Below are 24,674 nucleotides of genomic sequence, written 5' to 3' on the forward strand. Positions count from 1 at the left end.
CTCTCCTCTGCCGCTCTGGCAAGCCTTATCAGGTCTCCTTCCGCTATCATTATAATGAGAGACAGGTGTTAGAGTAATTACAGCCCAGGTGACGAGCCTTACCTCTCCCGCAGGCAGACACATGACCACGCCCCCCATGCCACATAGCCCTACCACCGACTCAGGCCGGGGCAACATCCGGCCTGCCTAGGAGCCCCTGCAGAGGAGCATGATCGGAACAGAGGGCGAAGACCCGCCCCAGCAGGTAATAGCGGAGGGTACGAACAGCCCACTTAATTGCAAGACACTCCTTCTCGATGGTACTATACTTTGTCTCCCTGAAGGAGAGCATGCAACTAATAAATAGCACTGGCTGTTCCTCCCCTCTCACCTCCTGCGAGAGCACAGCGCCCAGACCCCTGTAAGATGCATCGGTCTGCAAAATAAAGGGAGAGAGAAGTCAGGTGCATGTAAAAGTGGCCCCCCACAAAGTGCGGACTTTACCTTAAGGAAAGCCTGTTGGCACAACTCTGTCCACTGGACCGGATCGGGAGCCCCCTTTTTAGTAAGGTCAGGCAGTGGGCTGGTGACATCAGAATAGCTAGGCACAAACCATCGGTTTTAGTTAGACCAGCCAGCCCCAAAAACTGCCTTACCTCCTTTTTGGTCTTGGGTGCCGGGCAGGCTGTGATCGCTGTGGTTTTGTTAACCTGTGGACGCACCTGCTAGTGACCCAAGTGGAACCCCAGATACCTAACTTCCACCCGCCCAATTGCGCACTTCTTCGGGTTGGCCGTGAGTGCCGCCTGCCATCTTGTCTATGAGGTGCTGAAACGTGGCCGGGGCTCCGAACAAACTGAACGGAAGTGTCACAAATTGGTGTAATCCGAACAGTGTGGAAAACGGCATCTTTTCCCGGGATATTGGAGTTAAAGGGATCTGCCAATAACCCTTTGTTAAGTCCAGCGTCGAGTAAAATTGAGCCGCGCCCAACCGATCGAGCAACTCGTTAATTTGCGGCATTGGATAAGCGTAAAATTTGGACACTGTGTTCACTTTCCAGTAGTCAACGCAGAACTGGACCGAGCCATCGCTCTTCGGTACCAGAACTACCGGGCTGGCCCAATCGCTGTGTGACTCCTGTATTATGCCCATTTCAAGCATTGCCTCTAATTCTTCCTGAACAATCTTTTTCTTGTTTCAGGAAGACGATAGGGGCGGCTCCCCAAAGTGTGGAGTTTTGCTCTAAGGTCAAGAACGTATTGAATTTGGTTTTTGATATTCGAAGGTCCTTCCTCCCAAGCTTCCCGTATGACGTCAAGCACGCCGCGCAGCCAACGCCCATACAGTAGCTCAAATGGGGAAAACCCTGTGAAGGCTTGCAGGACCTCTCGTACTGCAAACAGCAGGAAGCCACTTATCCCAATTCTTAGCGTCTTCATGTGCAAACTTACAAATCATGTTTTTTAAGGTCTTATTAAATCATTCAACCAACCCACTGCTTCCAGATATCACGTTGCATAGTCCACCGGAACTAATACAAAGCGATGGCCATGTGCAGTCCACTCTAATGGCCCGACGAGGTCCATGCCAATTCTCTCAAAGGGGACCTGGATCAACGGCAGAGGGTGCAATGGCGCTTTTGTGGTGGCCGTTGGATTCACCAACTGACATTCATGGCACACCGCACACCATTTGCGTACGTCGCCATCAATGCCCGGCCAAAAGAAATGGGCCATTATACGGTTCAAAGTCTTCGGGACCTAAGTGACCAGCCATTGGGTTATAGTGAGCCACCTGGAAGAGTGTTTCCTGATGGCTCTTTGGTACTAACAGCTGAGTTGTATTCTCTTTGGTCTGAGTGTCTTGCGTCACTTGATACAACTGCTCTTTGATAATAGAAAAGTACAGGTATGTGAGTGCAAAAATAGGCTGGAGCTGTTGACCATCAATTACTTTCACTTGGTCAAAGGCATGCTTGAGGGACTCATCACGTGACTGCTCCAGAGGGAAATCCCCCTCAGGGAAGCACCAAAGTATGGGAATTCCCTCATCTGCATCATTCTGATACGGAGCCAACGTTGACGGCCCTGGCACTGCCTCTCCAGCCATAGCGTCGCACATCACACACCGCAACACTACTTTGCAGAACCCATCCACACACATTACCCTCAATACATTTTTAAAGCCAGGCCAATTGGTTCCCAGAATCAGTGGATGGGTGAGGCGGGAATTAACTGCAGCCTCAACTCTATGGCTTTTTCCCCTGAATCGTATCTAAATGGTAACCACTGGATACTTGTGAATGTCACCATACACACATCTCATCCTCACCCATTTATTTCTATCCATTGCCCCGCCTTGCACCAAGCATTTGTGGATCGAGGTTTGAGAAAAACCTGTATCCACCAAAGCTTGATGTGTATCCCCTTTTACTCTTACCAGTATCTGATACGCCACTTACCCAATCGGGGGTGGCCTGTGGAGCGTCAGGGATCCGGACCAGTGTCCCCACCTCCATCACCGGACACTGATCCTGACTGTGTCCAGCTTCCCCACAGCTCCAGCACACCGGCCCAGGTCTTCCTTCCGCACTTGTGGGGGCGGTCTCACCAGCCTGGGGGGGATAGCGGAGGGAGACAGGGGGATTAGGAGGGACAGACGCATGACCACGCCCCCCATGCCACAACATGCAAAAGGAATGCAAAAGGAAAAGTCTCTCCATCATGGCAGTTAATGTATTTGCCATTATTGTTCGACATTTTACCTGTTTTGCTCTGACAGAGAACATAAGCTTTTGTGACTGTTTAAAGTGCGTGAATTCGACTCGACTGTGTCATTCACGGTGTGTGGGAGTGGGCTTTCTCTGTAGAGGTCTTTTGGCGCGCTTTGTTTGCCGTGATTCTCTGATTGGTGGATCTTTCAATTCAGCATTATGGATAGTGTAGTTCTTCACCAGAAATTCCACTATTAAACAAAATTTTAAAAAAAGGAAGTTGAAATAACGCGGAGTGATGGCTTCAACAGAAGCATATATGCAAGGAATAATGGACAGTCAGCCAGTTGTTATCACAAAATAAAACTCCGACAGGGTGATCAGGACCCCGACGTGAAGTGGAGAACTCTTGTATCACCCTGAAGGGGTTTATTAAAGCAATATCACATGAGCAAGAGTGCTGTATGGCCCTACATCAGCACGGCTGTGATTCGGCCACAGGAGCTGTTAGTTAGTAACAGTAATCAGAGTGAACATGGAGTGTGAGACAATGCCGATGACTTCAAAGAAACCGCTCGCTGACTGACGTGCACTGACTCAATGCACATCAAGCAATATTGACCCATGGCTAAAATATTTAATGTCACGGGGAAAATTTAAAAGACACACCTAGCTCTTTTACAAATCTGCGTTGCTCTTACACTTTAGTTTAGAATGCCATGAACTCAAGCGGAGTGATACAATCAGTCAAGTGTCTGATTGCTGATGGTGTGAGACATCAGTACTTATGGAAAGCTCTCAACCAATCAGATTCGAGGACAGGAACAACTGTTGTTTAATTTGCGATAACAACCGGCTGACTGTACATTATCCCGCTTATTACATGGCCACTAACCATATAAATAAATACATGAACATAAAATATTGATTTGCATTGAAATTATGTAATTGTGTGAGAAGAAATACATCGCTAAACAGCTGAAATCCACCTCAGTTTGCATCAGAGTTCTGTTGGTGTTTATTTTTTGAAAAGATTGTCTCATTCTTAATTATCCATCCTATTACAAGATTACTTGCCAAATAAACAAATAAAAGGACATGAAACATTGATTTGCATTGAAGTTATGTAATTATGTGATAAGAAATAAATCGCTGAACAGCTGCGGTTTGCGTTGGAGTTTTGTTGGTGTTTATTTTGTAATTAATGAATATCTGACTGCTCATTATGCATCTTATTACAAGACTACTTGCCAAATAAATAAAGAAATGCACATGAAACATTGATTTGTGTTGAAGTTATTTGATTAGCTTACTTGTAGAGATCGCACAGTGATCCGAGAAGCAGGAACAATGGCTTGCAAAACCCAGATAAGCGGTCTAATTCATGGATGTGTGGTTGTTACTGAGCAATATCAGACCTCTAGATGCGCCATTGACCAATCAGAATCGATTATTCCAGAGAGCCGTGTAATAACAATGATTAACAACCTCGGGCCCATAGTAGACTTGTCTTTTAAGGTTTATAAGTTATTGTTAATCAATTCCCATATGGAGAAAATGAAAGTAATTTTTACTTCCAGAACCAGTAGTAAACTTCAAATATACAGTGCAGCAATCTCCATGAAGGTTTGTACAGAAAACACTAAAAAAATTAGCTAAAATATCTGTAGACTTTGTGATCAATCACTGCCCGTCCAGAAATAATAAGTATTGATTATTTTACAGACAAAAACAAAAAAACAAAGAGGAATATACTGTACGGTTTATTCATGAAAATCTAGTTTAGTTGCTACGAAGTGCCTTAAACTATCTTTTAAAGATTTGAAGCCACAAACGTGGTGAAATTATGCAAACTTACACATAGGAAGCTCTCATAATACCAAACCGGAACCTATTAAACATGATTTTGCTTCCTGGCTGACTAATAAAACCCTGTGCACCCCCTGACTCCTGGAAATTGCATTGCAGTTGGGAAGTGTGATTGGAGCTTGTGATGTTCAAGTGCAATAAGTGCAGTATCCATTAGACGGTCAGTAAACATCAATCCGTGGGCATGCTTATTTTTTTTATTTTTTATTTTTTTTGGTTTGGTTTGTTGGTTTTTTTAAAATATTATTATTATTATTGCAATATGCTTTTACGCTGCATAACATTTAAGCATTTATTTCAATGCTGTATACGTGTGTGTGTGTGTTTGTGTAGATGGAGGGACAAAGAAGTTACGCAGCACCATCAGGCGGAGCACAGAGACAGGTATCGCTGTGGAGATGAGGAACCGTGTCACACGACAGGGCAGTAAGGATTCGACAGATGGCAGCACCAACAGCAACAGCTCAGATGGAACGTGAGTGTGATGAGTAGCCCACATCATATTCAACACCATCACCTGCCATTGTGTCAAATTCATCAGCAAAAAAACGCATCCTTATGAAAACATGTCCAGCTTACATTTAGAAACAAAATCCAAAGAAAAATATATGAAATAATATTTTGCATTGTGACATTTTCATAACAATTAAGCACATTTTCCCCTAAAATTCCCATTACTGTAATGTGTCTGGATGTTTGACTTTTAAGGTTTTTGTTTGTTTGTTTGTTTGTTTGTTTGTTTATATTGTTTTATATGCCTTTTTTTTTCTTTTTTCTTTTTTTTTTCTAGTGTAGAACATTCTCATTAATGTAATGCAATTGTTTGGTAATGGTAATGATTTATGCATTACAGTAGACCACTTATATTTGGGGCAGGGGGCTTTAAATGTGCTTAATTGTTAGAGGAATAATGTTGCCGTGCAAAAATCTACATTGCACTAAAATTAGGCTTTATTTTCTGTATGTAAAATATAATTTCTTTTTTCTTTTTTTTTTTTTTCTTTTTTCTTTTGGGGTGAAAAATTATTTTATAGACATGTTCCTAACAGTTTTTGAGATTCACCCATGCCAGACATTTTACCTGTGTATATTCATTAAAATTACACATGCTAAAATCTGTCTGTATTATAAGGTGCTTTCATTTTAAATGATGAGGTAATAAGTCCCACAGCACTATAAACTGCATCTGGGAAAAAGAAAACATGCTTTGTGTTTTTGATCTCACATTACAGAAACCAGGTACATTAGCTTGTGAATCTATTGATCATATTATCTAGTGAATCTATCATTATCTGTTAAAATTCAATATTCCTCTCTGGTGTATTGTAGGTTCATTTTCCCCACCACTCGTGTGGGCCCTGAGAGCCAGTTCAGCGACTTCCTGGATGGCCTTGGCCCTGCCCAGATAGTGGGGCGTCAGACATTAGCCACTCCTCCAATGGGTAAGTAGTTGACTGTGTTTACAAATGAATACTAGCATAATGCATACTGCATTGTATACATTGAATATTGCTTTGAATTTTATTTTATTTTTTTTATTTATTTTTTTTAAATAGTATCTGAAACAGTACACATTATGCAATGATAAACATTTCAAACTGTAGAATGCTACATTGTTGTTAAATGATGACACCATTGCAGGCAGAGTGTCATCCATTATCATATTGGCAATAAAATGGTTGTTGTGCATTTTTATCCAATTTTATGTTCAAATATCTTACGTCTTGGTCTGATAAAATAATATAAAGAAAATTATGTTAATAATCATTGGTTGAAATTACTTTCGGTTCTTTAGCCACACTGGAAATGGAAAGTCACACACATCTGGTCCCTTTCAGTCTCATTTGTAGCTGAATAATGAGTAGACCCAAATTAATGAATTCTTTGATATTGTTTATATGTCATTTGTGATCCAATATCAAGGCAGATGAGGTGCTAGATCACCAGTGGAGGGTGTATCCTGCATTGTGCCTCCACCTGCTGTTTGTTGATACCATTGCAAGCTGTCTGTGCAGAAACAGAGCAGGCTTTCATCAGTCATATGATTTTCTCGGTGCAGGTGATGTTTACATTGGCGTGGTGGATAGAGGGGGTCAATTAGAAGTTGAGATCACACAGGCCCGAGGTTTGACCCCTAAACCAGGGTCAAAGAACATTCCCGGTAACATATATCCAAACATTATTTTGTGGTATCTTTTTATCCTGTGTTTAAGGAATTATCTGTCCCTATTAGGCCACAGAATGTTTAATAATCTGATGTTTCCTTCTACATCAGCCACGTATGTAAAGGTGTATGTCCTGGAGAATGGAATGTGTCTCTCTAAGAAGAAAACCAGAGTGGTGAAGAAAACCCTGGATCCAACCTTCCAGCAATCCCTGATGTTTGATGAGAGCCCTCAGGGGAAAGTGTTACAGGTATTACACACCAAAACTAATCTATCCTTAACAAACAGAAAACAATACACTAACACTAATATCATCAACCTTCTGAAAAGATCAGTTTGAATTTCTGGGCTAGTCCAGGCTGGTTTATGGGTGAATTTCTCAAAACCTGTCAAGAACATGCCAGTGTCATTTTTCACCCCCAAATCAAAATAAAGAAATAAGAAATTATAGCTCATATTTAAAACGGAATATTATTAATAATATTATTAATTATACTATTAAAACTGAAGTGTGTAACATTTTTAATGTTAAAATACTTTTTCCTAATACAGCTTAATATGCAGAGATAGCTATGTGTAAGCCATTCGTAAGTGAATTTCCTCGTTAATTGTAAACACTCTTTCTGTGGTGCTATTAAAATTCCGCTGTTTGTTTTGAGCGACACGTCCAGCCCGACACAACAACATTGACTCAACAAGTGCTGAAATTCGGGTGGGAATATTTGTTTGTTCAATCAGTGGTAGAGGGGTAATGTTTGAAAATGCTGTTTGAAAACGATGATTATATGCAATCCTGTTGTGATTGCAGAAATGATATAATATGCATATTATTATATTTTGAAGAAAATTAAATCAACGCTCAAGACTGTTTTTTTAAATTGCAACATTATTTATTAATTATATTTAATGAAACTGTCTTCCCATCACCGTTTGCAATAAATTTCATTCTCATTACTGTAATGTGAAAAAAATTATGTATAATTTTAACTGTACAGTATTTATACATCATGGTAATATTTGTTTTATTTCTTTTAGTTTATGCAGATTTAAATGCAAATAAAATATGTTACTAAAATGTAAAAAAAATAAAATAACATTACTGTAAAATAAAACACAAAATTACTGTATTACAATAAAGGCCTGTATACTTTAAGTAAAATCTGAATAAGAATGGTTGTGACATCATTTCAAACAAGGTCTGACAAAAAAAAGGTGTTTTTGAGTTTGTTGCAATGGTTCAGAACAGCTTGCCAAGCGCAAACTTTCAGGAAAACTTTGTGCCAGCTGTTAAACACCTTTCTACTCCCATTGGTCCACGTCATTGGTGGGTGTGACCCGGTGCTCCACCTACTTTGACACAAACATCTTTTTCCGATTAATTTCTTCATTTAGTCGAGATCAGTCAACATGAACACACTGGACTGTAGAGTTGTCACTAGGGTTGGGAATCGTAAGGAATTTACGATTCCGGTTCTGATTCCTCTTAACAATTCCAGTTCCTTTACGGTTCCAGTAACTATTCCAGTAATTCTTTTAGTACCTTTTTTTTAAATAATTATTTGGAAATGAGAAATGCAATTCTTATTGCATTTTCTATCCTCTGCTGTCTGTTACCAAATAATGAGATCATTTCAGATTTCTACAGAGCAGATTTAACATCAGAAATAAATTTAATACAGTTCTTGTAAAATGTGGTTTGCAGACTTTTTAGAGACATAAATACAATCCAATAATAGACCCTAACTATATTTTAAATAAACAAATCTAAACCAACAAGAAATGTGATGGCATATTTCATTAATTCATTTATTCTTTTATGAAATCCCACTTATAACAACAAAACTTATTGTCATATGAACAACCAGTCAGTAACTGCACTGCTTGATTGAATAGAGACACAGATCATCATTAAATAAACAGTAACAGTTCCAGAGACAGTTTAGACCAGGGGTTGGCAACCTTTTTGACATTGTTTATTTATCATTACAAATGATATTATCAGCATAACAGTTTGAGTGAAACATTTTGAAAACCCACATGTGAATTTTCACAGAGCATTTTGTAAAAGTGCTTTAATGAAATAAAACCTGTCCTTTTGTACAAAATGAGTTAACACAGTTAATGTTACAAATTTGCTTATTTGGTTACTGATCCTGAAATTGTGTGGAATCATAAATATTTATTTTATTATGTCATTGTAATCATGTAATCACTGGCATGCAAGCAACAGCGAGAGAGGGGCAGGCTATTTTATTTATATGAAGTTTTTGCACCTGCATTCCAATCTACATCTTGATGTAATCCTTCCTCATGTGTTTTATCAGTTGAATGAGAGGATAACCACTATTAAAGTGTGACGAGACTCGCGCTGTGCGTGCAAGCCATTCGCGAATCACAAGCCGATCAACTATTTAGCCCTTTTCGGTGAATCGCACATGCAAAATCCTAAAACTTTATTTCCAGGTTTAATTTATATTTTGAATAGATTCAGATTTTTGAACCCCATGATGTGGGATTATGTTTTCTCTTTTAATCATTTAATGTAGCCTAATTTTGAGTGTGACCATGGTTTAAGGAGGGTGTGTACCTGTATGCTGGGTTTGAAACCTCAAGGATTAATAGTGGTGTTTTCCTTATTACATCATGTGTTGTTCTGAAAGCAAAAAGAAACAAATGAAACACAGAATATAGGCTATCATCCCACAGCCTGACCAAAGCAAAGCTGGTGCATTTACTCGCGTGTTTACCCAAAATTGAAGCGCTGCCGGCTTGTGATGCGCAAATGGTTTGCACGCGCTACGCGAGTCTGTTGGGTATTCTCGGGGCCGTGGGAAGATGATTTTTGTTGGGGGTGCTGTAGTGGGAGGTACATGCGTGTACATGGGTTTTAAGGGCCACACCTTGCACTGGCACAGACAAATAGACTTTACTTAATACATAGTGTGCAGCAGTTGTTCTGAAAATATTTTCTTTAACGAGTTTGAGCACGTTTCAGTGAACGTTTTCTTTTTTTTATTACATGCATAACGTCACCTTGTAATATAACATAGGCTACTATATTACTGTAACAATCACTGTTAATGAAGGAGAGCAGTCGTTCTACATTTCTGAAACTTGGCCGTACAACAGGTAAGAGGCAACACGAAGCTAACAAACAATTATTTCTCAAAATCTTTCCCTCACTTCTCACTCACACACCCCTGTGCGCCATGCACATGCACAAACACCGAACCCCTGGAAGGGCAGTTTTCCCATTTATCATCCAACATAAAAGCACAATCGAACTTAGTGCATTATATTATCAGTGCATTCATAACACACACATAATCTTTAAACATGCTACAATATCAATCAAATGCATGCCAGTCTTGTAACTACCAGGTCCCTTTGCACACAGCAGACAAGAACATATCCACATTTTAGGTTCAAAAGCCCAAACTACTCAGCATACAAGAACATAGCCGATTACATTTTTGCAGCAAGAGTATAGCCTATCAGTGTAATGTTAAAAGGTACTGACAACTGTTAATTTTAAATTGCTCGGCGGCAGCTTATAATAAACCAAAAGCGTTACCATGAGATACATGTCTAGGTGCTCCAATAGTTAAAATAGTCCAAGCGTGGCTTGGCATTCAGGGGTTGAGATCAAGGCCCTCATGATTTATAAATAATTATGACACTATGCACTATACCGGAAGCGTGTATGTTTCGCGCTGTAGATTCAAATGAGCCGGCTCGAGACTGGTCTGATTGGGAATTAAATACACTGGTAGAGCTGTGTGTTTTACGCTGTAGAGTCTGTAGAGGGCAGCGCTGCTGCAGAGATGTGCTACTGGAAACAATGTCAGAGTATTTCAGGACGGTGTTCCTTTGTTCCACATTGGCGGAAAATTGCACGCTGGAGAACCATTAACGGAACCGAAAGTCATGAAGAGATTCCGGTATTTTTTAAAGAATGGAACCAGTTCTGAGCAATAACCGGTTCTCGGTTCCCAACCCTAGTTATCACCCTTTTATACATCAATCTTTGCAGTAGTATCAATGTCTTTCTTTAAAAAACAAGTATGAAAAACCTTTTTCAGGAACTTAAGTGGATTCTTTTCACAAAATTAATCATACAATACAATAAAAGAGGGTAACTGGTGCATAGTATGACCACGTATAGCGTGTTGGCATTAGCATTAGCACCATGAATAAAGAATGTAAACATGACAAATTACACATGATAAACTGCATATGTAAACCATCATCGAGTGGCTAAAACAGTTTCTTTTACTGATCTCATGTGGATTCTTGTCATAGAATGAGCAAAGTAGTCGTTGATAACACATTTTATTGCCACAATGGTTAATGTTTCACATTTAGTCTGTTGAAAGACAGCATACGTCTCATATTTAAATGCTCCTCTAAACGCCTCTCCCAGCGGTGTGGCCGATGTCTGAATGTTTGCAAACTGTATGTCGTTGCTCAGCTGTTTCGACCTTCTGTCTAGCTCTGAGTGAAGAACGAAGAAGAACTTCACAGTGTATTGGAGACTTAATAAGAATCACCATTGAGAATAATGGGAAATGCAATGAAACTCTGGATGCGGATGACAATTTTAATGGGGATTTGCGGGAAGAAATGTGTTAATTATCATGAAAATTTTACACAGCATGTAAACTTAATGGTCCAAAAATAGGCATAATTTTCTTTATGCTAAATATAACCTTTACATTGTGATCCATTAGGTGATCATATGGGGCGACTACGGCCGCATGGACAGCAAGTGTTTCATGGGAATGGCTCAGATCCTCCTGGATGATCTCGACTTATCGTCAATGGTGGGCGGCTGGTACAAGCTCTTCCCTACTTCCTCTCTGGCAGACCCCAGCATTGGCCCCCTGACACGCCGCCTCTCCCAGTCTTCACTCGAGAGCGCCACCAGCCCTTCGTGCACCTAAACCGCCAAGAGACCCAGCCGTCCACGTCCCCTCTAAATATGCCTGTGTTCTCTATCTCTATGTGTGTATCTTTGTTCAACATACCCCGCCATACAGACCCCGAAGCATGTACACACACTTTGATAGATGTAACCAACTCCTATATAACCGATATATAACAGAAATATTCAGAGTTTGATACAAATCAGGCATGACACACAGCTGACATACACACTCATAGATGGATTTGGGTGTAACTGAATCAATTTTGGCTAGTTACATGCAGATCCATTGTGCGCCAGTCACAACAAACACTAAAACAGAGGCATTCAATATTTATATTGAGAATTGTTCCTCACAATGTAGCATTTGTGTTGGCTTCTTTGGCCAATGCCACAAAGAGCAGATGGGTTCTCCTAGACTAGTTGTTATTCTATAGGTTCTGGACCCTCGAGGGTTGACCAATTCTCTATGCCAAACCCGATAAAAGTTTATTTTTTAAAAACCAAAGCAATTCTTATTATCTGTAGTGTCATATTATAGAGTATAGATATGTAGCAGAGTCAATGACTTAGAAGAGATGCAAAAAACAAAGTCGTAAAAGAAAAAAGTCATAGACTACATACACAACTAAACTTTTAAAGGGCAGAGCTCAACTCCACTTGTCAGGTTATTAGAAATGCACACAATTCATGTTGCATAAAGTAGCGTTAATTCTCTATTTCTTTTTTCTGAGAGCTGAGTAAATAAAGATATAGATTGATATTTTTGTTTATGTATTTATCGACTCCATTCTGCACGTTAACTCACAACCCTTGTTGAACAAAATATATAGTGCTATTTTAAGCTTGACTTTAAAAAAATTATATAGAATTATAGAGAGTAGGTTATTTATTTTGCTAATGTTTCACTTTTGGTTCTGAATAACAAACTCGGTCAAAGGGAATCTAACCCTCTCTGTGTAACGGAGAACCAGCTGTCCAGTTAAACCAGCAACCCTCTTTTCCAGCTGCATTGTGCGATTGACAGAATGAAAAAGGTGGGTGTCGGCTGTCAAACAAGAAACTTTTCTTGTAGCATGTACTGAAACGAAGATATCTGGGATGTGTTGTCCTGAAGTGGAACTTAGTTGAGTTTAATGGAGCAGTTCTAGACTCTTGGGCTTCTTTCTACCAGCATATGGATCCAACTCAGGAGGTGACCACTGAACAAATACAACCTACACAACAATATAAGGACTGTCGATGGTGTCGCTCTCTCAACAGGATCTTAAAGCCCAGAACAAATCATATTCTTTATAATCTCTGACATTTTTCTTTTTCATCAAGTTATGAACTTTGCCATTGTGATAACTCCTGCCCAATCTGTTGTCTTCTTCAGGGTCCAGCCGTCCACTCTGAAGCAGGCCAGTAGTAGGATGCGATCTTTGGGGGTGCATTTTGATCTTTAGGTTGGGCAAGTGCTTGTCTCCTCATCAGACCGGGGTAGGGGGGCCCCCTTGATCCTTTCGCTATCCAGTGGTAACTGGAGTGCAATACCCCCCTAGCCCCCTCTTAAGCATATAAATGCCCATGCTCTAAAGCCAAATGGCTCTTTAAATGGCTTCTTCTGTCAATCTTTGGTATTACAGAGACTCACTCAAGATGTAAAAGAATGTACCACACTCCTGGCAGTTAAAGATATAGGACTGGCCCAACCTCCTCTGCAAGTCATTCTTCTGATGCTAAAAAGGGCACATTTATATTTATTTCCATATTTCCTCTGAAATTATCTATTGAGCAGAAAAAGACACCTTACATATCAGTGTTTCTCATTCTGTTCCAACTCAGTCTGTACAATTGTTGTCTTATTCACGTTCCATGTCAAATTTCCATTTATCTTCTGCAGAGAAGATGGGAAAAAACACTCTGATAGGTGAGAGGTGAGCTTCACAAGAGCAATCATTGCCAAGTCATTTAAGATGTTTGTGTAATTCATTCTGAAAACTATATTGTTCTGATTGGGACTTTTTATGGAGGGCTGCCTATCACAAGTGCACAAACTCTAACAGTTGATTGATGTCATGATTTGCATGCAAAAATTCAGTGTCAGGATAGTGTACCTTATAAAGCTGCTTTTTATGACTTAGTGAGACCATGAGCAAACCATTACATCTGATCAGAGTTGGGTAAGTTAGTCAAAGAAAGTATAATCCACTACAAATTACTTATTACCTCTCTTAAATTGTAATAAGATTACTTTTCTGATTACTTCATTGAAAAAGTAATCACAATAATAATTACTTTAAAGTTAGAAATACTGTATGTGTAACCAAAAAATGTACTTAAAAGTAATTAAATTTATTAAAAGTCAGTAACTGTAATCTGATTGCAAGAATTTTAAAGTGTTACACTACTTTTTTTACTAAAAAGTAATCATATTTGTTGTAACTAATTACTTTGTAATTAGATTACACCCAAACCTGCATCTGATTTATCATTTTGGATCACAACATTTTAAGTAATTTTTTCCCCAACATTTTTAAGTATTTTCAGTATGGCATTTTGTACAGACTGCAAAGTTGTTTTTACATCTGTCTTTCTATCAGCTAATGTTACCACTACCCTGATCAAGGTGTACAGCACAGAGTATTTTAACAGGGTATTTTCCTTGGAGGTTAATTCTAATTATCTGTGTAAGAAAATGTCACATTTGCTGAATATGTAACTGTTGCATGGGGGTGTGGTCATGTGTCGTTCTGCGGGAGAGGGAGAGCGGTAAGGATCGTCACCTGGGTTATGATTACTCTAACACCTGTCTCTGATTATAGTGATGGCAGAGGGAGACCTGAAAAGGCACGCCAGAGCATCAGAGACATGTGTTAGAGTAATCATAACCCAGGTGACGATCCTTACCGCTCTTCCTCTCACACAGACCGACACATGACCACGCCCCCCCATGCCACAGTAACTAATCTCGCATTCCATACTTTCAAAATCTCATGTTTTTTTAAGTTTACAAAAAATATGTAATAATTAGTTTACATACTTATTTTTCATTGTTTCCTATGTTTTAATATCCTTAGGCTGCAATGCCTTTTACCTCCTTGCACTTTACATGTACAAGTTTTGATGTAAAAATGCAGACTCCTTAAAATTATCACTTCTTTGTCACTATCACACTGACTGATCTTTTTCATGGACTTCTTTGATTTCGTCCATTTGTCTATATAGTACATTCAGAATGTTTTCCTTATTCTGGTTGTTGTTGCTTTACTAGGATTCTTTATTTGAGGGCAATTGCATAACATTTTTATGATACCATGCACAATAGATACATTGCTTTTTAATGGTTTCTGTAAGGCCAAATGTCTATGTTGGGCCAAAAAATGTGATAAAGTTGGCAGTGACTCTCTTCATGGTGGCTGCAATGCATAGTGGTAAATAGGTTCCGCTCACATTGCAAGAAACAAGTGTACCTAAATTGGTCATCACTGACTTGATAGATGTAGTTTTCTGTCTTCAACCGTGTTGTTGTTCAGGTTTTGCCTTTTTACTCACAAAAGTAAAAATGAAAGTCATAACTCTCAGTTGATTATTACGTAGATATTTTTTTTTTTTTTTTTTTTGTATTCGCACAAGTTTTGATTGAGTTGCACCTTCCCGTTGCACCACAGACAGATGACAGATAACAGACAAGTGTCTGTGTATTAAATTAGGAAAAAAAAAACAATTTACTTCTCAATTCTAACTAAAGATTAAATGAAATTGTATTACTGTATACTGAAAACAAAAATGTATTTGAAGTTGAATGTTTGTCCTTGGTAAACACTATAAAATGACTATTAGAAATTGATGTTTTTTCTATGTGATTTTATGTACTTGGAAACTTGAGATTGTATGAGTCCCTTTACTGTACAATGAAGTAGATACAAAATCTTTCATTGCAAAATGTAAAGAGTTTGAATGCATGCACATTTGTACTGTACTATTCTATTTTTTCACATGTAGTGGGTGGATGTAGTTTATTGGAATTCATAGCTAAACCAAATGCATCAGTGATGGGAAAAAATTATAATCTATAATTACCTAATTTGGAATTCAGAGATGATCAGAGATGATCCTTGGTACTTGCTGGACCCTGACAGTATCAAAAACAGCTATCAAATACTTGTGACATTTTGATTATCTTTAAATGCAAATCTATGTTCGGGCAATGTGTTTCTTTTTGAGAATGATGATTTGACTTCAGAATGTCACTGGCCATCTGGTTTGTTTAAACGCTTTGGTGTTGAACCAAAATATTTCATGATGCTTTTGTATTCCAGAGCACACCTTTTAAGTTAATTCATGGCAATGCAAGCCATTTTTGTCATCTGGGCAGTTTTATGTCATGCACAGTTTATGTGTGAGTGTAAGCAGGAGAGACCAGCATGACTGGGGAATGATCTTAATACACTGAGTGAGTATGGATAAAGAGAAAAGTAAAGTTATGATGTAAACTGGTGTAAACTGGTTCAGAGAATAAACCTATAACTTTTTGTGCATTCAGAAATGGTCAGTAGATTGTAAAACTAAGAATGATGTGTATGATTTTCTCAAACTATATGTGTGAATCTTTATTTAATGGGATTTTGCTTTGTCAGGTATTGTGCAATTTACATAAAGCATATAAATGCTTTTCTTTCCAGTTGGAATGTATTTTCCCTTTACACCTATCTGGACCATTTAAACCCTTGTGAAGTGTTTCTATGAAAATAGGTTTGTCACTTTTGTGAACATAATGGTTATTCAAGCTACATTGAGCTTTTATCTTATTTTTGTCAAATTAAAAATTGAAGCGAGAGGTCTGTTGGATTAAAGGCAATGGCTTAAGTGAATGCTATACCACAAATTCTTTTAATTAGGGCTTGTTAACTGCCTTACTTGCAAGATATTATTTAAAGACTTATTAGTGATTTAAAGACACATTAGTGAAGGTCTTGAGTGTTTGCATCAATATTTAAAGTTATTGTATATTAGTGATACTAAAGTATCTCTAACATGAATGTACTTCTTAAATATCTATTTTATTGTAGCTTAGATCTGTTTTGTGTTGTTCTTAATCTGAATGATATTCTTTAAAGATGCCCTTTGAACCCTTAAAGTGGCAGATAACAACTCTACCCTGTGTGTGCCACTGTTTTTGGAAAATATAGCCTGTTTTAAGGGATGAATGCGCAAAACAACTCTGGTATCTAATGCAATCTATTTGCCATCACATTTGACTTCAGCACTCGATTTTGATTTTATTACATAACTAAATTGGAAAACAAAAATGTGCCCGCATTTCAGTTGTAATGCTCAGTGCATGCCTATTTTAGTAATTTACTGGATTTGAACTTTATTGAAGTTTGTAAAATAATATGGGGAAAGTCAGAATTGTGAAAACAAGTATTTGTTTGTAGCATGTGTTTGCATTTTATTTTCTCAAAGAGCCATGTAATATGCTATCATCTCTTGACAACATTGAACTAAAGAGATGAGTATTTCTTCTTATTTCAGTTATATGGTTACACATAACCTGTATTAATTTATTGTGCACTCAAACTAAAAAATCCCTCTTGGTTTGGATTTACAAAACTAGCTGTTATTGAGATTTTTTTTTTTTTTTTTTTTTTTTACAAATGCAAAATGGGTCATTTGTAGTCTGTTTTCTCATCCATGTACCAAAGCTGTTTGCAGCTATGATCTCTTCTGTTGTCATCATTAATGAGTCATTCATATTTCTCATGACATCATTAACAGCAGCACGAGACACTATTGTGACATGCTCACCATTGTTGAGAGAAGTTTCATGAGAAATGTAGCTTCCCTGAAAACAATGCCCAGTTAACCTGGTTAGTTAGCATCCACTGTATTTAACCCATTCCAAAAATCTCTCATGATTTTATCTCTTGCATTAAGGGAGAGCACTATCTAAAGCCCTGGAAGACAAAAAGTCATGTCAGAGACATTGGTAGTTGGTTATAACTAATCAGCCCCAAACATTTTCATAATGTAAAGTATTTGAGTTGAAAGTGTGCTGCTGTTTAGTAATGATAGAATGGTAAGGAACTGTATGGGGAAGCTGTAATTTTATACTTGTGCTTTGTATATGTTTTCTATGTGCAGTATTTGATAATGTAAAACTGGTATTTTTGTGGTTTGTATGCTGCAGAACTGATTATTTGAGGTGCACGCAGTTTTGTAAGAAAAGGACAGGAAACTACACAAAAAAAAAAAATAAAAAAAATAAAAATAATAATAATTTTTGACTGAAGCCTGTATGCATGCAAATTTACATCTGGAAGCTGGAGGTCAATAAATTTTATTTAAGTCATCTTTCTTTGTGTCTGGATGCAAATTTGTGTTGAGTGAGAATTCGGTTTTTATTTGTTTCAAAATAGCACTTCAGTGTGGCACAATACTTGTAATTACATACTATACTTACTGTATGTAATATACAAGTATATGTGAGTTTATATATATATATATATATATATATATATAGTAAACAATTAGGCTATACATATATATTTGTAAAAATGTTGCTTGTTTTTTGCCTACTCAGTATTATAAATTATGGGTTCATATCTCATGAAGTGGTACCACTACCTGTACCAAAAAGTTTCCTGTTAAATCCGGTCTATGGCTTTGTTAAGATGGAACACTAGCACACTGCTTACTGCATAGTAGAAAACTGCTTAATAAACAGCACTCAAAACAGTATGCATTTATTGCGCCCAGACACAAGTTTGGGATATGATCAGGTCTTTGACTCGTGAGGGCGCTGCTCTCCCATTGCAGAAGTGATTCTATGGAAAATGGGCTGGTGAATTTCTTTGCCGCCTCAGTGACATTGCATGTGGGAGTCTGTGATGTAGCATTCTTCGCAGAGAGAATTCCTAGGTTTTCATAAAAATCAGGGAAGATATCTTACTGCTGAAGTGTTGTCGCAGCATCTTTGGAGTGATTTTACAGTCATCCATTTTCCAAAAATTGTGCTTTGAGTTTGGGCACTCTGGATTATAGGCACCTGCAAATGGGAAAGGAAGTATTCTTATTTAAAGTCCAATAAAAATAGTAATTAAAATAATACATATTATTAATAATAATGTTAACGAGAACTCACCTTTACAAAACAGTCGTTTGACGATAAACAGAGTCTGATATTGTTATCAAGGTCTTTTCTATCTCCATCCACAAATGTCACCATCACGTTCATTAACTAATGATATAAAACATTCTGCAGTTACAGTCAAACCAAAAAATTGCAATGTATATTTTTTCTGATTTTGCCTTAAGAAAAACCAATAGTCCACAAAGTGATGTGTATTATAATGATTTTATCATGGGTGTGAGTGCCAACCAATACACATCGCTGTAATTTACGGTGTCGATTGTCTTATTGCTTTTAAATAGGTTGGCAAATGCACAAGATAAATGCATGTTCAAAATAGTTCTACACAATCTCGCGGCAAAATTTGGCTAAATTCGTACGATATTGTATGTCTGCACTCCTATGAATTCGTATGACTTTCACTACAGCCACTGACATCGCTGGACATCGTTTCCATCTAATATGGACAATTACTTGCTTCTGTCATACACACAACAGCTTCCTATAATGTTTACACACTCTACTGATCAGTTAGGCTAAGATAAGGGGTTTGGGTAAGGGCTTAATATTAATAAGCATGTCCTTAAAGCCTCATGCACGAAACTCGCGCTTCCTTCCGCATTAGACATCCGGGCATTTGCACATTTGCACAAATTTATAATTGTACGAAAAATATGTACGAATTTTCATGTGACTGGGTTGAATATTTACATAAGGTAAATTACAATCTGAGATTAAACATCTGGGATTTTTTTTGTTGAAATTTAGAAATACATTTCGAATTTCAAATTATTATTATTATTATAAAAGTTGAGGTCAAATGAAAAACGATTTTGTAAGCAGATTTGTAGCATTGACCATGTTAACTCAAAAAAGGTCAGAAGCATATTCTCAAAATATGCTGGGAGGTTTCACACGAACATGTGGAGCCCATGCCAGCTCCAGTGCATGGAAGGGGGATATACACTACCGGTCAAAAGTTTTGAAACACTTACTCATTCTTTATTATAATTTTTTTTTTTTTTTTTTTTTCACATTTTAGAATAATATTAAAGTCATCAAAACTATGGAATAACATAAATGGAACTATGGGAATTATGTTGTGACTAAACAAAATCCAAAATAAATCAAAACTATGTAATAATTTAGCATCTTCAAAGTAGTCATCCTTTGCCTAGAATTTGAAGATATGTACTTTTGACATTTTCTCAACCAACTTCTTGAGGTATCACCCTGGGATGCTTTTTAAACAGAATTGAAGGCGTTCCCATCTATGTTGGGCACTTATTGGCTGCTTTTCTTTATTATTTGGTCCAAGTCATCCATTTCAAAAAAAATGAAATTACATTTTTGTTTTATAATGAAATAAATTAATATGGTGGCACAATTATATTTTTGTCTACAAAGCTAATTTCAAACATTTAAGCATACTCCTTCAGATCAAAAGATTTTTAAGATCATGTGAAACATTTCAGTCAAGTGTTTCAAAACTTTTGACCGGTAGTGTATATCAAATAGGCCTAAAACATTCTGAAATTAATGTCCGTTTTTCAATTAAACTTTCTTACTGAAATGGTATGCTAAAAACAGACATAAGATAAATATCCTGCTCCATAATTAGCCTAACTGTAAACAGAGGCAGATAACTATTTTGACTGTGTTTTTGTTAATACATCTCAAATATAAATAATAATAATAATAATAATAATGTTTTATTTATATTGCTTTTCTAAAACTCAATGTATTTTTTACAGGGAAAAATAACGTTTTGATGACTACAAGTGTCTTAATCACAAAGCCATACAAGAATCATTTTCTCTAACATAGAAGTAGGCCAGATTGATTCAATCTGGATCAAAACTGTGAATTTCCGACATTCCAGTGGTTATAGAGAAAGATCATGTGCAAATTAAATACGTTATAAATGGTAATGAGTCCAATTAACAGGCTCGTTCACAACGTCTTTAAATGATTACCACACTTAACTAAGTTTTTAAGGTCATAACACGCTGCACAGGTAATACAGTATGTTCTCTTAGTTCAATTTAGTTGTTTAAAGGTGACTTTTTGCTTAATTACTTTGACCATATGTCCTCTGAGCATGGTAGCATTTCGATTTTATAAATTAAAAAAATGTATGTATAAAAAAAATAATTTATGAAATGTATTAAAAATGAACGTAGAGTAGGTTCTCCACGTGCTTTCTTGTCAAATCATGAAATTGCATATATGAAAATGTTACTAATTTAATAATAATAATAATAAAACATTACAAATGATATTAGCACAATTTGAACGGAGAGTTGAATTGAAAATTGCTATGCTATGCTACTTGCTATGTCCCCCTTTTCTTTTAATGACAGCATGCACTCGAGCTGACATGACTCCACAAGTTTGTGCAAAACCTGTTGATCCATGTTGTCCCACAGAGAATGTGCTTTAATAGAATACAGGGCAATCTGACCTTTGATCACAAATAAGGTAACATTTCATTGGTGACCTAGAAATAATCAATCCAGTTAATTAGCTTTGAAAGTTTCTTTTTAATTTTATATCATGCAATTTCTGTGCTTTAAATACTTCAAACTTCTAAAACCTTCAGTTCACTGTGTGTATGTAAAAGTTGTTGCAGTTCAGAGGCAGCCTATAATTCAACCCAGATACTGTGTGCTTATTGGTATATAGCCTATACATTATTAATTTCAAACGTGTAATTAAACGTTAGTCACCGCAAAATGCTTTAGTTGTTTAGTGTTTGCACTTAACTTTATTAGCCTATTAGTTTGGTATGCGTAGTGTATTTTTCATTCTTCAGTCAAGAGCCTGTTTTCTTCTTCTTCTTCTTCTTCTTGGTGGGGCACCATTATCTCGTTTTACCATTTTGAGACGCCTTGGATGTTTAGACTTTTAGAAAGGCAACTGGTAAAACCTCTGACATTATATTGAATAAGAGTAAATGTTTTCCAAAAATACATGGGACAACCATTTGAAATCCGCTTCAAGTTTCAAACTGGCCACATCGTCATGTGGCGGTCCGTGACGCAAATTGTGATTGTGGGAGGAACAAATAACCCAGAACGTGCTAGGAAGAACCGACTCCTTTGAACTGTTCGTTTAATGAGTCGGTTGGAAACAGATTCAACGATCGAGTCATCATACACAGCAACACATGGACGGGGATTCCCAAAAGTCCTTCGTCTAACGTTTCAGTATTTAATCAAATGTGTTTTTCAGTTAAACTAGATGTTTACACTAGTCTTTTTTTTATTTTTATTTATTTTTATTTATTTTTTTATTGGAAGTTTGAATTCATCACTATATTTCTGCTGAAATTATATCAGTGTTTGTGGGTGTGTTGTGTTAAAGTTTATTTTTGTGAGGCAACTTTTGTCAAATTCACACAGTCCTAACTTCAGCACAGTTTTATGAAACATTAAAGCCTAATAATAATTAAATCATTGCCCATTTTTATTGTTCAAAAACACATGTTTGCCAGTTTGAGCAAAATCTTTGCTTAACTTCTTGGCTAAACGTTGTGCACTATATTATGTTGTAAATCTACTACAGTTTAGCTAGTTTATTGATACCAAACTCATTCAAATCATAGATATATCTAACCAACATTTCTCTACATGCCTTAACATAAGTAAGCTTTTGGAAATTGTCATCTTCAAAACAGGCTGATTTAGGTTTTATGACGTTCTGTCAAAATGCAAGTGCCCAAATTGTGATATTTTACCCAAGAATATGTCAAAGCACAGGCTAACTCAAAAAATGCAATGAAACACTCAAATAAATAATTTAAAAATATAAGCATTTCAATTTCATAAAATCCCATCAAATTGAATTGAGTAATCTTTCACAAATTAAAATGAAAAACCTATTTTAAGGTTTATTAATTTAACATTGTTGAAATTTAGTTATGAAATTGAAATGTGTAAATCTTTAAAAAAGGCTAATTTTCACTTCAGTGCAGTAACGAATTCATTTATTGTTGTTTGCTCTTCGACCTTTATTAACAGTAATTTTATTGCCCAATTTTAATCTGCAAATTCTTGTTAAATGCTTTTTGTGAGTTTTGACTGCCTGTTCAAGGAACCACTGATTGATCGTCATCTCTTGAATCATTTGGGCTTACGAATCGGTTCGTCTGGTCAATCGAAAAGAATCTTTCGAAAAGAACGACTCGCTCGCGACTCGGACATCACTACGATCGCATGGCGAGCCTTGTGATACGTTGTATATTGTTTGCGGGAACCTTTCGGTAAGTAGACTGAACGCGCAATCTTTCGCTATCATCATAAATTTGTATTAGATGGTCAAAACTGATGAAAATAGACTTGAAGTATTATCAGAGGTTTGTGTGTGATGGGAATCAAAGGGGGAATGTGTGAATGAGGGTGTTGCCCAAACCGGCTTTTTGTCGGAAACCGTGGTTGTCTATCTTAAGTGTAGTTATTGCTTATTTTACTCGGTTAAGAGTTTGAGTGAAGTATGTTTTAAATAAACAACAGTCTCTGGTGTGAATGTGTTTATAGTGCCGTTTTGTGGGTTATGTCGAGGCTAATAATGGCCGTAGTGAGGGAGCAACATAAAATGAATGTTGTTAATTTTTAGTCAGATAACACAGAGAAAACATGATTTTCAACATAAAACAAGGTTAAACGATGTGGTAATGTGTTTGTATAGCTCTGTTTCAACGGTTTACGACGACATTCTGTCATTTCTCTGTCCACGTCTGTGGTGTCGAGAAATCTCCAGATGTGAAGCGTACTTCTGGTGAAAAAAAAAATCAGTCTCATAACATCTTTCCTCATAATACTTATGTATTTTCACACGATTATCTATAAAACAGTCACTAAGTAGTCATGGAGATTAACATTGCATTCATGTCTAGTCTGTATCCAGTGTGTATACCAGCATCTGGTAAAAAACATGTGTCACCCACATCATAGATTCATATTTTTAGTCAGTAGGTGACAGTTACATAAGTCTTTTTGTTTTCAGAGGTAAGTTTAACAAGCTTATTCCTTCCATTTGTTTTGTGTGTGATGGCCTTTTGGTTGCCTGCAATGCCTGTATGGGTGTTTGTGTTGGGTGAACCTGGCATGATTGATAAAGTGAACGTCAGTGAGCCACCCACCCAACAGGCCATGCACAATTTAGATGACCAGACAGTTAGTGGTAAATTATTATCTAGAATCTTGCAGATCTGACTTCCATTCATATGGCAATACTTTCATTTCAGTAAGCAGGGGCGTAACAACAGGGACGGCAAGGTTGGCAGCCACCCTAGGGCCCGGGGTGAGAACAGGCGATGAAAAATGACAAGGTCCCCCTAGGAGGGGGCCCAACAGGATCTTTGCACTGAGGCCCATAAGATCCAAGTTACGCCACTGTCAATAAGGGTTGGAGATTTCAACTTGAGGTGGAGCGGGGACTGCTTTACGAAATATAGATCATAATATTGGCAGTTTGTTGTTTTGAAGAGTGATTTGTCAGGATCTTTGGCTTTGTTGTCAACTTTGTTTGCTAAGTTATTAAGAATTTTCTCAATGTTGTAGATTTTCCTTAGTGTATGATGCTACTATTGCTCATTCTTATGGTTATGGATTTGAACAACCCCCTAACCTCAAATATTAAACTTGGGTGCATAATTCATCCCACACTGTTTGTGCTGTGAACATTAATGACACCTCAAATTGTGCGACTTGTTGATGAAAGATGTGCTTTTACTTTTCTAAGCATCAGACTTGCTGTTTTCACCTGGTAGATAATAAAATGGGCAAACATGATGACACAAGAAGTCGACATGCTGTTTCTGAGACATTCAGTACCCTAGGATCGCCCACACTATGCAGACTCACTGACAAATGGCATCTTCTATCAGGCATCTGCGTACAG

General features: G+C 37.3%; 2 protein-coding genes across 2 annotated transcripts in view; both read left to right on the plus strand.

Annotated features, from left to right (window-relative positions):
* The window catches only part of rims3 (regulating synaptic membrane exocytosis 3), a 112,942-nt gene extending 98,459 nt beyond the window's left edge, over positions 1-14,483 (plus strand). Inside the window, exons 3-7 of the mRNA XM_051664015.1 lie at positions 4,898-5,039; positions 5,894-6,006; positions 6,624-6,725; positions 6,840-6,979; positions 11,460-14,483. Coding sequence (XP_051519975.1) covers positions 4,898-5,039; positions 5,894-6,006; positions 6,624-6,725; positions 6,840-6,979; positions 11,460-11,672 — 710 coding nt within the window. The 3' untranslated portion in view covers positions 11,673-14,483. The remainder of the gene's footprint in view (positions 1-4,897; positions 5,040-5,893; positions 6,007-6,623; positions 6,726-6,839; positions 6,980-11,459) is intronic.
* Positions 14,484-22,943: 8,460 nt separating this feature from the next.
* Positions 22,944-24,674, plus strand: part of ptp4a3a (protein tyrosine phosphatase 4A3a) — a 60,910-nt gene continuing 59,179 nt past the window's right edge. Inside the window, exon 1 of the mRNA XM_051664017.1 lies at positions 22,944-23,034. The gene's annotated coding sequence lies outside the window, so the exon portion shown is untranslated. The remainder of the gene's footprint in view (positions 23,035-24,674) is intronic.

This window comes from Myxocyprinus asiaticus, chromosome 30 (assembly GCF_019703515.2).
Source record: "Myxocyprinus asiaticus isolate MX2 ecotype Aquarium Trade chromosome 30, UBuf_Myxa_2, whole genome shotgun sequence".
Classification (NCBI taxonomy): domain Eukaryota; kingdom Metazoa; phylum Chordata; class Actinopteri; order Cypriniformes; family Catostomidae; genus Myxocyprinus; species Myxocyprinus asiaticus.